The 15771-nt window shown below is 45.5% G+C and overlaps 1 protein-coding gene across 4 annotated transcripts in view; it reads left to right on the top strand.

Moving 5' to 3' along the window:
- Positions 1–15771, top strand: part of MYH10 (myosin, heavy chain 10, non-muscle) — an 89718-nt gene that overhangs the window by 870 nt on the left and 73077 nt on the right. For all 4 annotated transcript variants that reach the window (XM_017737707.1, XM_017737705.1, XM_017737706.1 and 1 more), the window contains exon 2: positions 11241–11397. In XM_017737707.1, coding sequence (XP_017593196.1) covers positions 11241–11397 — 157 coding nt within the window. The remainder of the gene's footprint in view (positions 1–11240; positions 11398–15771) is intronic.

Genomic DNA, 15771 nt, shown 5'->3' with positions numbered 1-15771 from the left:
TGGCAAGTGGCTGCCTGGAGCTGAGGGAGGTGACAAACCCTCACTTTGCTGAATTGCTGTGTTTAATTGCTCATGGGAATGAGCACATCTCTTGTTTTAACTTGCTGCATGTTAAAAATGGCAATAAGAGGCTCTGCTGGTATTTAAAAGATGAAGTTTGAGAGTACTGGGAGTGCAAAATGTCTTTTTGGAACTGAGTATCAGCCTAGTGGCCAGGAAGGGATGTGTTCAAGCGCTTAAAATAAACCAAGAAGATAAAGCTTTTTTTTCCCCAGTGGTTTTGAAGAACTAATTGAACATCTGGCTTATCACCATCTTGCTCTGGAGCTGGGAATCACAGCACCCTTGGTGCTGTGTCTGACCCTGCTCCTCCCTTGGGCTCTGCCCTAGGTCTGTGCCTTCAGCTGGGAGCAGCTCCTGCTCTCTTGGCAGGCTGATTGCACAGTGACTTGTAGGGTCAGGGAGTCAGGAACAGCTACAAGGAGACTTTCTGTCTCAAAAGACACTGGAACATCTGCTTAAATGTGTGGTTCACTTTATAAACACTTAAAGCTTAGTCCATTTTATTTAGGCCTGGTAGTTGGCTCGTTTTCCCCTCATTTTCTGGGGATTAGGGGTTACATTTTTAGCTTGACCCTTGGTAATATTTGGACTTATTAAAAATTATATACAACTACAAAGTGGTTTTTTATATTTGTGTGTCCTTGTCCGTTTCCTCTTCCAAGGCCTTGCACCAAGGTGCTCACAGCAGAGCTGGGTGAAAAATACTTCTGGAATGATTCCTGCATAAGGAAGCTAATTTGGTAATTAATACGGACTGGATTGAAAACTAAAACACGTTGATAGGTCAAAAGTTTTCAGCCTGTGTATCAATCCTGATGATGGCTGTTATGAAATTCGTTACAGCTATCATAGCCCTATTTCATTATGAAGGTTAAAAACCTGCAGGCCTCAAATGTCACAGCAAGCTCTAGTGCAAGGACTGCAGCCAGCACACACAGCCCCGGATGCTTCTGGGGGATGGTGTCAGAACCTGTCCCTCGTGTACACACAGAGGCTACAGGGCTGTGTCCTGCGTGGCTGACAAACCCTCCCTCTGTGAGAGACTGGCTGCTCGTGTGTGTGCAGTTTGTGAGATCCTACAGGTGCCTTAGCTCTGTTCCCTTCCCTGAAGGATTCGTTCTTTCTCTGTTCCTTGGCTGTGTGACGCTGCTGCCGCGCAGAGCGATCGGTGCATGTGGATATTGTGACAGACCTCCCTGCCCCCAGCTGGGAGAAGTTGGTTGGGGTTAAGAAGCTCCTGGATTTGTCTTTACTGGAGGCCTGAGTTACAGGGACATTGCTGGAGGATGCTGCTTTTGCCAAGAACAGTGGTTCAGAGCAGCTGTAATAATTGGCTTCTCGGCTGAAATTAAAACCTGGCTTACTTTGTGAAGGTTTGGAGAAGAGCAGTGGTGAGAAGTGTCAAGGACTGAATGCTGCAAAGATTCACAGGCCAGAGAGGAACTGCAAGAACTCGAGCTGGTGGGGGTTTTAGGGTTGGGGTCTCTCCTGGGGATCCCCACACTTTCATGAATGTTGCTGCTGCTGGCACAGCCCAGAACCACTGCCCCCAATTCCTGGGTAAGGGAATTCTCCTGGTGGAAGGAAAAGAGCCAAAGTTACCTGAGCTGAAGGGAGTTCTGGTGGTTTGGCCATAATGACAGGAGCTGGTAAAATGCTTGATTTCCAGGTTATTTCCCCATTATAACCAAACAAATCTTCAATGTTGGTGTTGGTCTCAAGCAGTTGAGGTGCAGGTGTGAATCCGATTTGGTGTCTTGGCATTTCCCAACAGGCAGCATGCAGTGTTGCCTTTCTAGGACGTGGAAGATGCAAGAATGTCAACTGAAGCAGACACATGTTTCCTTTCAATCCCTAGAAAGGAAACAAATGAGTTGAGGGATTTGGCCAGTGGGTCCAGTCATCTGCCTGTAATCTCCATGTCCAGATGACGCTGCTGCAGGAACTGGGAGGCTGACTAAAGCCCAAAGTGACCTGGGCACTGATGCTCACTTCCAAGAGTTTCATTTAACATCCAAGTAGGGATGGCCAGGAGTTTCTGGAACTTGCAGCATCTCTAATGCCTGCCAAGTGACATGATCTCAGGCTCTGAGCATCACTGCTGAGCTGTGGGAGATGAACACAGGTGGAGAGTATGGAAGATCAGTGGCTTGTAAAGGCATGATGTCAGTGCTTGGTCTGTCTTTTGGGGGTCTGTTCATGGCAGCACAGAACCCAAAAGGGATCCGGAATTGTACAAGAACTGCTGGGGAGGGTGGTTGGAGTGTAAATTATGGTGATCCCAGTTTTGCTTTGGAGATGAAATAACGTTAATTTCTTGTTCCACTTTTGACATCACCTATTCCATTTCTGGCCACAAGGTTTATTTGGAGTGTAAGTGCTGGTTCTGTGAAGGTGCAGCCACCACAGCAGGTGGTTTATTTATTGTTTTCTCATTACTTCTGCCTTTGCTTGGAGTTTTTACTCTCCCCTGTGTTTCACAGCTAAACTTCCCTAAATCCTGTGCTTTTCTAGGGATATCAGTGTTTTTTATGTATCATTTGAGCCATCTAAATTGATCCTTCATATCCTGCTGGAGTGGGTTTTGGTTCCTGTAAATGCTTGTGAATGTTGATTCTTCAGCTTCAAAATGGAACTATTCTGCCTGCCCTGCTTTGGAGTGGCCAGCTTTAATCCTGGCTTCAGCCTGCATTAGTGACATCCTTCAGCTGCAGATCAGGAACTGGAGGTGGTTCACTGGGAGGGCACCCAGGAGGAATACCCACAGGCTTAGGAGGTCCTTTGAAGATTTGGAATAAACATGATTTTGCTCAGGCGGGTTTTGTGGTGGTTCTTGAATATCCTTATCCCATGAACTGAGTTCCAGGTGACTTTCTGGGGGTGTTGATTTAAGAAAGGAGTAGTTCTAGTCAAAGGTTTGGGTCACTGAGGTCTGTACCCTGAGTGAGGAAACATCTTTATTCGTATAAAACCTGCATGTAAAATGCCACTGTGGAGGCTTCTAGATATCAGCCCTAGAGTTTGGTTTGTGCCTGCAAAATATGATTTCATAGGGGGAATAAGTCTTTAAATCAGATAATGAGATGGAGAAATGAAATCCACTGGTAAGAGTCCCTCAGCCCTGGATGCTGCTTTTTCAAGACCACACTTAATTCTTAGTCACAAGCTGTTACAGACAAGATTACTGCTCTGGTAATTTTCCCTTCACGAGGTTTGGGGTTTTTCAGGAGCCACCTTCCAAACTTGTCATGTTAGTCCTTCTTTTCACTTTAAGGGCAAGATGATCTTTTTTTCTTTTTGAGCTCAATACTAATTTTAACACTAACTATGCCACTTCTAGAGCTGCAAAAAGCAAAGTGGTTCCTAATCACTCCAAATAATGTTTTAGTGCTTTGTTAAGCAGCATTCTGGATGTAAGTTTTGTAGTATTGGGAATTTTGAAGTCATAAAACATCAGAGTGGATTGGGTTGGAAGGGACCTTAAAGCACATCTTGTTCCTGCCTCTGCCATGGAAGGGACATCTTCTACCACCCCAGGTGGCTCAGAGGCCTCATCCAGCCAGACTGCTCAAAAAAGTATGAAAGGCACTTCTGTTGATGAAAATGCAGGTAATTGCATGGATCAGGAATGTAAATACCTCATTCGTACTTCCATGGAAAGCAGCTTGTTCTTGATATTGCAAACCCTGGCATTGGAATGAATAAGCTACTAACTGTTAATACTTCTAAGTCAGGGCTAGGTGACACTTTCCCCAGCAATATAAAGCTCTTTTGATGGCAAGCAAGACTCTTCAATCCCACTTTTAAAGCGTATTTTAAATTTACAAACATCACCTTATGCATCTCTTGTGAACAGGAATTGTTTTGTCAGACCCAGCGGGTCTCTCATGGTTGTACAGGTTGGACACAAGGTACTGATTTTCCAGGGAAGCCCAACTTCGGAGCAGCACATGGCTGTGTTTTAATGGTCTGACTGGTGAGTGCAGGTGAACACCTGAGGAGTTCTGGGATAAATGGCACGTTTCCCACTCAGTGGGTCTAGAAACATTCGAGTCTGAGTAGCTGTTCTAAGATGGGCTGGCAGGACCAGAAGTGTGTGTGGTGCAGTCAGGAGTTCCCACTCCTGTACCCACTGCAGTAGGATGGGATGAAGGAATTGCTCGCTCAAACATAGGGTGTAATTCAGCTGCAGTAAAAACCAAGGTATTCCAAATTCAATGGGCTTTATAGTCATTTATTTTAAAAAATGTTGCTGTTGCCACATCTGCTGTAGGCCCAGCTTTCCTGGAGGAAGGCCCTTGCCCACAGCTGGCTGTGTGGCTTTCTGATACCCCCATAAATCATTGCAGCTTCTCCTTAACTGCTTCCTGACCTCATTCAGTCAGAAGGATTAAAATGAACAGAATTTCTCAAATGCTTGACTTCGATTAACACGTGCCAGTATCCAGATGGCCTCTTGTGGCTGGTGGGGGATGTGGAGGAGCCCCTGGGCTACATTTGGGGGCTCAGGTACCCAGGATGTGTGTGCTGTGGGGAAAGTCAGGTTAGAGCTCACTGGTTTTGCTGTTCCTTGAGGAAGGACAAAAAGCTGGTGAAGCTTGAGGAAAGGTTTAGATTCAGCTTCAGAGTCCCCCAAACTCCAGTGAGCTGTGCATTATCTTCCTCGCCCACTCCCCCGTGTTTTTTTAAGCCAAGACTTCTGAGAAAGCATTGGAAGCTGTTTGTGTGAGGCTGAGAGTTCCTGGAAGCCTCCTGCTGGTTCTGCTCTCCTGGCACAGGGCTGCTGGGTTTTCTTTCCACCAGTGAAGTAGAAAACGTGCTCACTATTGTGCAAGTAAAACACTGCAGCAGGTATTTGTTGCTAATTGCAAGTGTTACCTCTCTAATGGGTCTGTAGCCCTGTTATTTCATTTTTAAATGTGCTTTCCACTGTATTGGAACAGAAGAGGGAAAGAATGTGAGCTATGCCATAGTTCCCAGTTCCAGAGCCTGCTGTGGGTGGCAGCTCTTAGAGCACTGCACTGGAGGAGCCGTCTTTAAGCTGTTCCTTCTGTTAAGCTGCTGCCTCCTGTGAGGCCTGAGTGTAACCTAGAACAATCTGTGGTATTATATAAGCATCTGTGTTCTAATTGCTTTAATTTTCCTGCTGGTCCAGTTGGGAATGTTTTGCGTTACTGAGTGTCAAAGATTGGTGTTAAAAGAAACCGGCAAGAAATGGAGTTTGTTACTTAATTCCATCTTTTTTCCTAACACAAACCAGTCACTGGATCTAATACTCAGTGTGTGGCAGAAGAAACTCTGGGGTTCACGTTGGTGGAACTGCTTTGGCACAAGAACTTTTTTTTGTATTAACTCTGATTTTTGGAAGACTCCTAAATGTGATCAAGTTGAGGGAACTCAGTGCAGGACTTAAGAGAAGTGAATCAATGCCAATCAGGCAAACAGAGGTACGCAAAAGTGCTTGTTCTTGTCAAACTCAGTGCTTCTATAAAAAAGGGTGGATTAAAAGTGTAAAAAGGAGCAGCTTTGTGTTGTGGACTCCTGTCCAAGCGCTCAGGTCAGTGCACTGTGCTGCAGGACAGCCCTCCAGCCCCGTGCCTGTGGCAGAACTGTTGTAAAGCTGTCTGTGGAGCAGTGGGGCTCTGACATGCAGCTCTCCAGGAGCCTTGGGAAAGGATATTAATACTCCTCTGGCCCTGGTGCAAGCTCAGCTCATGTTTTAGCTGTGAGCAGTTGCTGCAGCTGAGGCAGTTCTGAGCCCAGGCTGTGACCCTGAGTGTGTCTGTGTGAGAGGAGGAGCTGGCAGAGCAGGGCATGGCCTGCACTGCTGGGCTAAGGGGGGTTTTTCTCTCTAAACACATCACCTGAAGGCTGTGAATGTGAAAATTCGGCACTGCTGAGCCTCTGCTCAGCTCCTGCTGTAGAGAACATTCACAGACAGGTCATCTACAGTGTGGGCTGAGCTTTTTCTTTAATAGCTGATGTATGTGTTGTGCTGCTTCCCTTTCTCATTCTCCTCCTCAGCTGCCCTGAGTAAATCCATGGCTCTCATCCCCCAGCCTCTCTGACCTGAGCTGCCCAGGCTGTTCCTTACCCATGTTGGACACTCTTTGATTCCAATGTTGTGCCCACCCCAGGGCACAGCCTCACCTTCATCCCCTCTGAGGCTGAAAGGCTGCCTGCCCTTCTTTAAAGCTTGAATTGGATAACTTCAGGGAGAAAAGGTGCTCTGTGAGAAAAACCATGTCTAGTTCAGGGAACTCAGTAGGGCTTGGAGTGTGAAAGGTGGGTCTGTAACCTCAGGAAGTGAAACCAAGCAAGAAAATGCTCTGTTGAGGCAATTTATCAACCTGGAGAGTGTGCTCCACTCAGTTAGTTGTAGGATACTGCTTAAAACGTGTGTTGCTTGCTGGGCTGGGAATGGCTGGTTTCTGTTTCAGGTAATAATGAGAGCTGTCTAGATGCTTACTTCAGCTTAATTATTTATACAGTAATAGAGTGAATCCGTCACTTTTTGTATTTGAAGACTTGGAGAGAAGTGTTGAGCCTGTGTACTTGAGTGATGCAAGCTGATTGTAACAAATGCCCAAACTGTACCTGCATCTTGCTACTGTGCTCTCAAGTGGTGCTTTAAAGAGGCCTTTGGATGTCATGGCAGAAGAGACCAACCTAAGAGCCATAACAGCTTGTTCCTGGCTACAGGAACTGGTGGTCCAAGGGATAGCACCAGGCTTTTTGCCCTTCACTCCTCCTTTTTTTTGCCCTTAACTTCCCTGTGTATGCACAGGGAAGGGGTGATGTGGTTTTAAGGGAAGACAGGCCACGAAAGCCCCCACTGCAGGTTAGGAGCCTGAACTCCCATGTGTTTTCACCTGGGAATAACACCCTCTGTTTCCCAGTTGTTCCCTTCCACCCACCTCCCTCCCAGGATGTGGGGATGGAACAGAGTTTGAAACAGGCCAGTTCCAGGATCCTGAACTCTGCAGGCTGGGACAACTTAGCAGAACCCAGATTACCACATGATAAACTACTGGATACAGGCTGTAAGCATCTGGAAACCTTCAAACTGCACATTTAGTGTCCTGGAGGGGAGCTTGTATAACAAACCTCTGTCAGAGCTCTCCTTTACTTGTCTGGAGCCCTGCCTGGAGAGTGCATTCCAGGGTGTCCTATGGCTGTGGGTTGATCCTGTCTGTTCCTGGGTAAAGCAGGAGTGTGTTCAAACAACCAGCAGCAAACAGCTGATCCATGAGCTCAAGGTGAATCAGCATCTTTGCTTGCCTTTCAATTCTTAATGTACACATCCACCTCTGTCAGCTGAAAAATGAACCAAGGCTGGTTCTCCATCCAGACTGGGCTGTTACTGGAGCTCACCAGTGCTGATCCCAGCCTTTATTCCCATCTGACAATTCCATCAGTCCACATGCTGCAGGATTGTATTCTTTAAATGGGGTGTCCATTTGTTAAGCAGATGTGTGTTCCTGATAATTCCTCCTGTGGCTGCTCACCAAGAAGCTTTTTGAGGGGTTTTAAGCAATCTCTACTTCTCGTGTGTTTGGTTTCCGTGCAAAAAGCCCTTTCCTGCTTTTTTAGGCACAGTGATGTACTGTGAGACTTGCAGTTATAAAACAGCTCTGAAAGATTTTGGTACCATTTGCCTCCCTCCCAGTTACATTTGGCTCATTAAAAGCATCCTTTCTGTGTTTCTCTGCCTACCAAGCCGCAAAGACAGCCCACCAATATGTTCATATGTTGCTTCCTGCAATAGATGACAGTCAGGAAATTGGGAAAATTCAGTTCCATCTTCCTATGAATAAATTAAGGCTGTGCAGGGTGGTGCTGGTTTGAAAATGGTCTCATTTTGAAATTCTACAGGGAAACAGCAGGAGAGTGAGCTGGGTAACAAACATGCAGGAAATCAAGGTGTTGGAGTTCAAGGTGCTGCATGCAAAGAGCTGTCATGGCACAGAGGGAATGGTCTGTAATAAAAGCCTATCCTCTATATTTTGTTTCAAATAAATGAATGCCAGCACTGGCAAAATGGAGAATTTTGTGCTTCTTAACTTCTAATTTGGCCCTGTTCAATACAGAACTTCTTCAGTTGACCCTGTGCAGTTGTCCAGGACATTTGTTGGCTTTTCCTGGATTGGCCAAGTTTTGTTGGCATCATTGGGCTTTGCTTATTCTTCCTTCCAGGTTCACAGGTTCATCCAATTACTGCTTCAGGAGATAGCCAGGAAAGGCTTCCAGGTTAGGTGTTATCAACAGAGGTCTGAAGGATTGTTAAGTTTGTTTTTCTAGGTTATTAATTCTTTATGTAGCTAAATAGTAACATTTACTCCATATCTGTGCTGGGGAAATAAACTAAAGATGCCAAAGCAACTGAGGGGAGGAGAGAAGGATAATCTTCAAAGAGCTGTTCTACCCCAGCACTTACGACTTCTTTTTTTATTTTAATTATTTAGCAGATCGATTTATTCATGTCTAGGGAATGGCAGTGATTCTGGAGAAAAAACAACACCTTTCCTTTGGGAACATAAAATGCCAAAACAACTGGTCAAAGTTTTGGATGAACTTGCAGAGAAATTGAGGTGTTGCTGTTGAAAGAAGGTCACCAGTGTGGCTGGGTTTTGCAGTAGTTCCCTTACAGCTTAACCAGTCTCTGGTTTGGGAGTTCTGTCCTTGCTCAGGTGAACAACAGCAGCCCAGGGAGGTAAATTGCAAATCTCTGAGGCTGAGTGGGTGAAAAGCAGAGCAGGGCTCAGAGTGCTGCTGGGTGAGAGTCCAGAGCCCTCCCGGAGGGCAGAGCTCTGCTGGCCTCAGCACGTTTTGGTGCCAGGGCACTGGTCAGAGCTGTGCTGGGACAGGTCTGGAGTGGACTCTGGCTCTGGGAATTCCTTTCCCAGGCCCAGCTCTCCCCTGCAGTCAGCAAAAACCAGCTGGCTCTCCTGAGCTGTGGCTGCACTGGAGGAGCACAGGGGAAGCGCTGCTCCGTGGTTCTGAGCTGTGATTCTGTGGTGGGCTTAGTAAACATGTTCTTTCTTCTGGTTACCCTCATTTGAAGCCCAGACCAGAAACCAGGCTTGTGGCAGTTCTCAGAGCCTCCTGTCACTGGTGGTGGTGACAGATGGATGTGGGTGACCTCAGCTGAGCACAGGGAAGGTGGCTGGGAATGGGTGTCCATTGTTCAGCAGTTAATTGGCTCCTTGGATGGTTGTACCAAGCTGTTGAAATAACTGTCCTGCCTTCCCTCCCTTCCAGTATCACCAGTGACCATGAATGAGTTTGGGCAGGGAACTGCTTCTATTTCCAACCAATTCTGTTTGACATTTGTCTGCAAGAGTATCCGGGTCAGTAAGTGAGGGCAAGAGCACTGATCCTGGCAAGAGGGACAGTGGTAGAAAAGGAGGCTGGGGAGGGACTGCCCACTTGCCAACAGACCCATGTTATATTGAGTTAATGACTGATAAGTTGTTCTTTGCCCTTGGGTCAGTTGCCCGGATAAGATCTGTTTCCTTTCTCTTGAGAAAGAAATACCTTGTTTAGGTGGTAAGGCCCTGCAGTTATCATCCAGCAGATCTGACCAAAGCAGAGGGAGTATTTTCCTACAAGGACATAAGATGTCCCTATGTCAGGATATCTGGCTTGAAACCAAGTTCTTTTGCTTTGCTGATGGTGCTTCTGGACTCAGTTCAGAGAACACCTTCTGCCTGTCTTTCCAGAAGCTGGTGGAGGTGTAGAAAGGACAGGGGGCACCTTTTCCTCCAGATAAAATCTTTTATACTTAGAAAAGAAAAAAAAGGCAGATTGGGACTTTCAGCTACTGTGTTCATACCAGTGTAGCAGAAATACTTTTTAAAATGGACAAATATTTTAAGGATGCTGAGTGACCTGGTCGGTACTCTGGGCTCTCAATAGCTGTCAATGCTGTCTGCTTATTCTCCCCATTCTTTTACTCCTCTCAACCTGAAAGGTAAAAAATGTGGTTTTCCTGACCTTCAGAAAGATACCTCCCATTTCTACCAAACCTGGTCTTTATTGCTCACATTCCTGAGCTGGTAAACTGGGAATTTCAGTAATGACCAAAAAGAACACACTGTCCAAGCATGTGAGGAGATAACAGTGAATGGAGAGATTCTGCTTTCTTAGAAGCAGTCGGTTCTGGTTGCTGCTGAAAGGGCCAGAGCCAACCAGATTCCTTGGATCAGGGAACACCCCGGGAGAGCTCTGGTGTGTGCAGGGAGCAGTGTCTGTCTGAGCTCAGCCTCTTATCCCGAGCCAGACCAGGCTCGTCTGTGCCTCCCACGCAGCCGAGTGTCCGTGGCTGCCTGTGCTCCTTCCTCTGCCAGGGATGGATGTTCCTGTGCTAACTTCCTTAGGAATAGCTGCTATGGAGCAGAGGTGGAGCTGACTGGAGGAGTCTGTGGTGCTTGGATCACAGGGAAATGCAGCCCTGTGGGCATTGCTTCAGTGTGGGCTCAATTCTGTGACACTTGAGGCATTTTGGCTGTGCAGAAATGTCTCAGTAAGAGTCAGTGAAATCAGCAATGTACAATTTGTGCTGGTTCCTTGATATTCTTGGTGTCACTTCTGTGATGGGTCAGTTCTGAAAGCAGAGTGTGAAACACCTGCAGGGCCAGGTGCCAGGGAGGGAATGACCCCTCTCTGGGATTGAGAAGGGCTGATGAGCAGGAAAGATGGACAGATATGAGAAAATAACAGGATAGCAGAAATAATGGGGGTTTGAAATAGGCGTTTCCCTCACCCAGATTATTTACTTGAGCAATGGATATTATCAGTTCCTTTAAAATGAAAATATCTTGGAATGCACATTTTACTGAAGGAGTTGAACATCAAAAGGTGTCCATAAAGCTGGAACTTGGCAAACGGAAGAGAGATTTAAATGTCTGTGGGAAAGAGATCAGATACTCCTCTTCAAATTTACCTACGCTTATTATCTTTAAATTACTTTTTATGCAGGTAATTAAAGAGCCTTTTAAGAGAACTAGAAACCAATAATTTGAATATAGCATGTACTTTGAGTTGGTCTACAAAAAGCACCTCAATTTTGTTTTAAGATAAATATTACAGAACCTGTGAAAAGGCTTTCTGTTCTTTACGACTCTATTTCAATACTGTTTACTAACAGAAATGTTTGTTATTTTTTCTTTTTCCAGACCTATTCAGGGCTGTTCTGTGTAGTCATAAATCCTTACAAGAACCTCCCAATTTATTCAGAGAACATCATTGAGATGTACAGAGGGAAGAAGCGCCACGAGATGCCACCGCACATCTACGCGATATCCGAGTCTGCCTACAGGTGCATGCTGCAAGGTAAGGACCAGTCCCTGGGGATTTAACTGGCCACTCCTTAATGTGCCTGCAGCTTGGAGTTTCCCTATTCAGCTGCATGGAATCAGAATTTTAAAGAGGGGGGGAGAGAACAGTGTTTGTGACTCGCTGAGGCGCAGCAGCAAAGTGACACCGGCGCAGCTGTGCTGGGCCTTTGGTGCGCTGAAGTTGTGACAGAAATACTTCGTTCCTAAAGAAAGAAGAGCTAAGTTTCCTGTCAAAAGATGTTGTGCACTGGCTCTGGATGAAGGCAGTGAAAAAGTGTGATTGAAAAGGCAGTGCTATAAAAATGGTGTTTTGGCAGCTGACAAATAATCCGAGGTGACAATGGAACAATGGTGTGTTTCAGTTCAAAAAGAGGTCAGGGAAATACTTAACCTGGAGGAATTTCTTTTTTTTTTCTCCTAGCTGATGTATGTGTGTAGTAGAATAGAGTGAGTTTATGGAGGGCTCATGGTTTGAATTTTGGCTTTAAGGCTGTGCTGGACCAACACGAAAACTGAATCTGATGTGATCTGACTTGGTTGAAATGAGCGCATGCTGTTGAACTTGCACAGCTGCATTTCTGACACAGTAGTCTGGAAACGCAGCTCATTCTATCTGATACTGATTGGTATTTAGGGGGCTGTTAAAGATGTGGGGACACCAGCATGTTGCATCCAGACAAGTGGTGTGCACACCTTGGTGTGTGTTGTGCTGTAGCTGTGCATGGACTGGAAGGAGGGGAAAAGCTGTTTGACCTAATTCACACGAACTGAGGAAAAGCTGTTCCTGCTACCAGGTTAACCAACCCTTTAAATGTTAACTTTGTTTTAGACATTTGATATCTTTAAATACATCACACAAGTCTTTGTTTCTACAGTTGTGACTTTGTCTTTAGGGCTGCTTAATAATCAACTGCAGGTTGCTGAGTGTCCTTTCACCTCAGGAGAACTGTGCCAGCAGAGTGGGGTGATGCAGGGACAGGTGGGGGAAGAGCAGCAAATTGGGGCCACCAAGAGTTGTTCTGCTTCCCAATGGATATTTGGGGCTCTGTTTTCATGTGTATTTGTGAAAGAAACTCTGACTGCTTGACCAGAACAGCAGCCTCTTAACAGCTCTGATCAGAGGACCCCTAATAAGTCCATGTGGAGTAATAGCAGAGCAAACCTTAAGATTTATTTTAAGGAGTTTATTGTAGCAGTCTCAAGTGGTTTGTGATTAAGGGCTTCCCAATCTGAAAGCACCTCTTGAAATGGTCTCAAGAATACATTGAAAAGTTCTTGAGACAAATGTCCTCTAATAAAGTAAGTCAATGTCAGTAGTTGCCACACTCCGGGTGCTCCATATATTTGCTCACATACCCTGCTGGTACTGATTTGTATCTCTGGAGATCTTGCTACATGGACAAATGTTACTGGTTTTGGAAGGTGGAATAAAAAAAAAATGCACGTGGTGGTGTGTGTTTGGTTACAGTCCTCTTTTCTTTCCTTCTGATGCATGGGGGTTTATATTTTGTATCAGATCTCTCTGTGCTTGCTTTCTTTTTGATTTTGATCGTCTGAGTTCTCATTTGAACAAACGAAGGCATAGCTTGGAATAAGAAAAATTAAACCCATGCAGTGGGATCCATTATTTAGGGAATAACTTGTGTAAAGTTAACTAAATCTGTGTTTCTAGTGCCCTTCACCTGTATGGGAGTTGTTTATTTTAGGAAGCATTTGCAGGAGTTAATGAATTTCCCATTGATGGTTTGTCTGCACAACTGCATTGCAGGGATAAATGAAAACTCCAGGATGGGCATTGGTGCTGGTCAGGGTGAGGGTGAGCAGTGAGTGTTTGTGCCAGGTGGAGCGGGGAGCTCTGGCACTGACCCTGCTCCTTCTGTGCTTCCAGGGCCTCGGGGTGGGCCCTGATGCACAGAGACCCTGCAGGGAACTGAGTTTGTCTCCCTGAAAATAAAACTTGCAATTACAGCAACCAAGGTTTTGTAGTCCTTAGAGCACCAAATGCTATTTGTCTTAACAGTAGCAGATTATTACATTATTCCATTTGTTTTCTGGTTATCAGTGGTGACACAAGGTCAGCTACTGAGTGTGCCCAGGATTTGGTGAGGATGAGTTTTCCCTATCAAGTATTTAACACATTGTGCAAAATGTCTTTAATCTTCTACCTCTGCCTTGTGTTTTAGCAGGCACTCAGCTTTTAACGAAACAGAAAATATGTGTCAGAAAGTTTTGGCTGGTAGAAATATGTCTCTAACCAAGAACTAGCTGGGTTAATCAAAATGCTTCAGATTAATCATCAGAGGTCTCTGCAAGCACTTATTTGCAGCAGAATCCTTGGCCAGGATGCTTTTGCTGATAAGTTACTGACACGTACTTATAAAAGTGTTGTTCTGCAGTTCCTGTCTGTGTCTGTGCACGTAGCTGCTCTGAGATAGAGCTGGGATGGCAAAGAGAGGGCTGGGGAGAGGAGTTTTTCCAGTATTATTGCAAGTCATGCTACTGCTGTTACAGCATATCCATAGGTTTCTTTTGATATGAATGACTGCTGTGTGTCCAGTATTTGACGTCTGAAGTTTAATTATTAGGATTCAAACCTGAAACTGAAACCATAGGAATGCAATTCCTTTGGAGAATATGACCTTACCCTAATAGAAATATCCTGGCCACTAATTTAGATTAATGAAAGTGGTTGGCTGGATTTTCCTGGCCTGTTCAGTGGTATTTTGTGCAGTATAATCATGTTTATTTTCCTTGCAGCTAATCACAAACTACTCATTTCCAGGTGTTTGTGAGCTGTGTTTACAGTGATTAACAGGATACCTGGACCTGAGCTGGGACTCTGAGCAACCTGATTCCTTAAACCACAATTTTTCTGTGCTGAGAATTGGGCACAGTGAGTAAAGTGTTACTCACTCTCTTAATGCTTTCATGCCTCTAATTCAGAGCATGGACAGTCACAGCTCAGCTTCCAGTTTCTGCTGTTCTGAGGTTTTGTATGTTTAAATTAATATTTGTGCTTAAATAAGAAAATGGAGATTTCTATTTAGATTATGAAAGCAGAAGATTTTCTGGTCAGCAGAACTGGTGCATGTGCATCTCCATAGTTATTCCTTGTCTTAAACATTGCTGGAACATTTTCCTAAGCTGGGGATACAAACAGATCCCTGCAGTTGTCCGTGTGTGCTGTGGTAGGAAAAGTCTGTGTGGAAGCATTGCCTGCCAGCCATCAAACCCTGCTCTGTTCTTGGCCCCCTGAAGAATTTCCTGTTTGGGGGGACCTCCTGCCCCTCTGGCTGCCCAGGTCAGCCCTCACCCTGCCCTTTGGGAAGGGAAGAATGGGCTGGAGTTGTGGGTCAGTGCCTGCCAAACACAGAGGGCAGAGGGGTGGGGAAGAGCTCTGACACACAGAATAGATCCAAGAACCCAGTTTGGAGAGGGAGTGGTATTGGAATGAGTTCTGGAAGCTGCCACAGGAGAGGGAGCTGCAGAATTGTTCTCCATGGCTGAGTGTTGCAGATGAAGGGGGTCAGTGGTGGGGCAGCTGGGAGGCAACAGGGATTTGGGGCCAGTTCTGCAAGGAAAAGCAAAACTCAGGCAGTGCTGGATCTCCTGGGTGCTGCCTTTGCTGCAATGGTTGCATTAAAGATTGAGCTGAAGGTAGTCTTGTTTAAGGCAAGCAAGGCTTGGGCTGCATTCTAGTTATGCCAGTCAGGATTTCTCTTCAGGAAAAGACTCATTACCCAGTGCCTGACCGCAGAAGATAATAACCTGCAATTCAGCTTTCCAGACTGGATTTCCCCTCTCTTTCCCCCAGTAATTATTTTTCAAAGTGCTGTGGTAGTAGGGTGTTACTTCACAGGTGGTTTAGTGGATTTCTCCTGCACTTTCCCTTCATTTCCCTGAGGAGAAAGTGAAGCAGGGAGTACCCATATCCCAGGGCTGATGGACTGAAATAAAGCCCAGCAGTGGGGTAGGGCTGCTGTTGGCCCCACAGAGCACTGCTGGACACTTGACACGATCATAAGGAACTGGTGTCCTAATCCCTGTGACAGTGTTGACCTTAATTCCGTTTGGTTATACAATTTGCAAGCCTTGCTAGAGTTTTTCAGTCCTGCTTAAAGTTATGGGCCATAAACATTTGCCACAGACTAGGATTTTCTTTAAGAAAATGAATTTTCTAGGGCTAATAGGTCTGTGGCAATATTTTACCAGCAAGGGAGACTTGACTGTGCAAAAGAAGCACTCATAAATTTTTCACTAGTGTTTTTTCCACAGCTGACTTTCTCTTTTCCCTCTTCCCTTCCAATTTTCCCACTGGATTTCTAGAGGAAGTATGGCTTTGTCTTATTGTGCCTCTTTATTCAGTGAC

Source organism: Corvus brachyrhynchos, unplaced genomic scaffold (assembly GCF_000691975.1).
Source record: "Corvus brachyrhynchos isolate BGI_N302 unplaced genomic scaffold, ASM69197v1 scaffold236, whole genome shotgun sequence".
In the NCBI taxonomy this organism is placed as follows: Eukaryota; Metazoa; Chordata; class Aves; order Passeriformes; family Corvidae; genus Corvus; species Corvus brachyrhynchos.
Note: the sequence above shows the minus strand (reverse complement) of the source record. Positions and strands in the feature narration are given on the sequence as shown.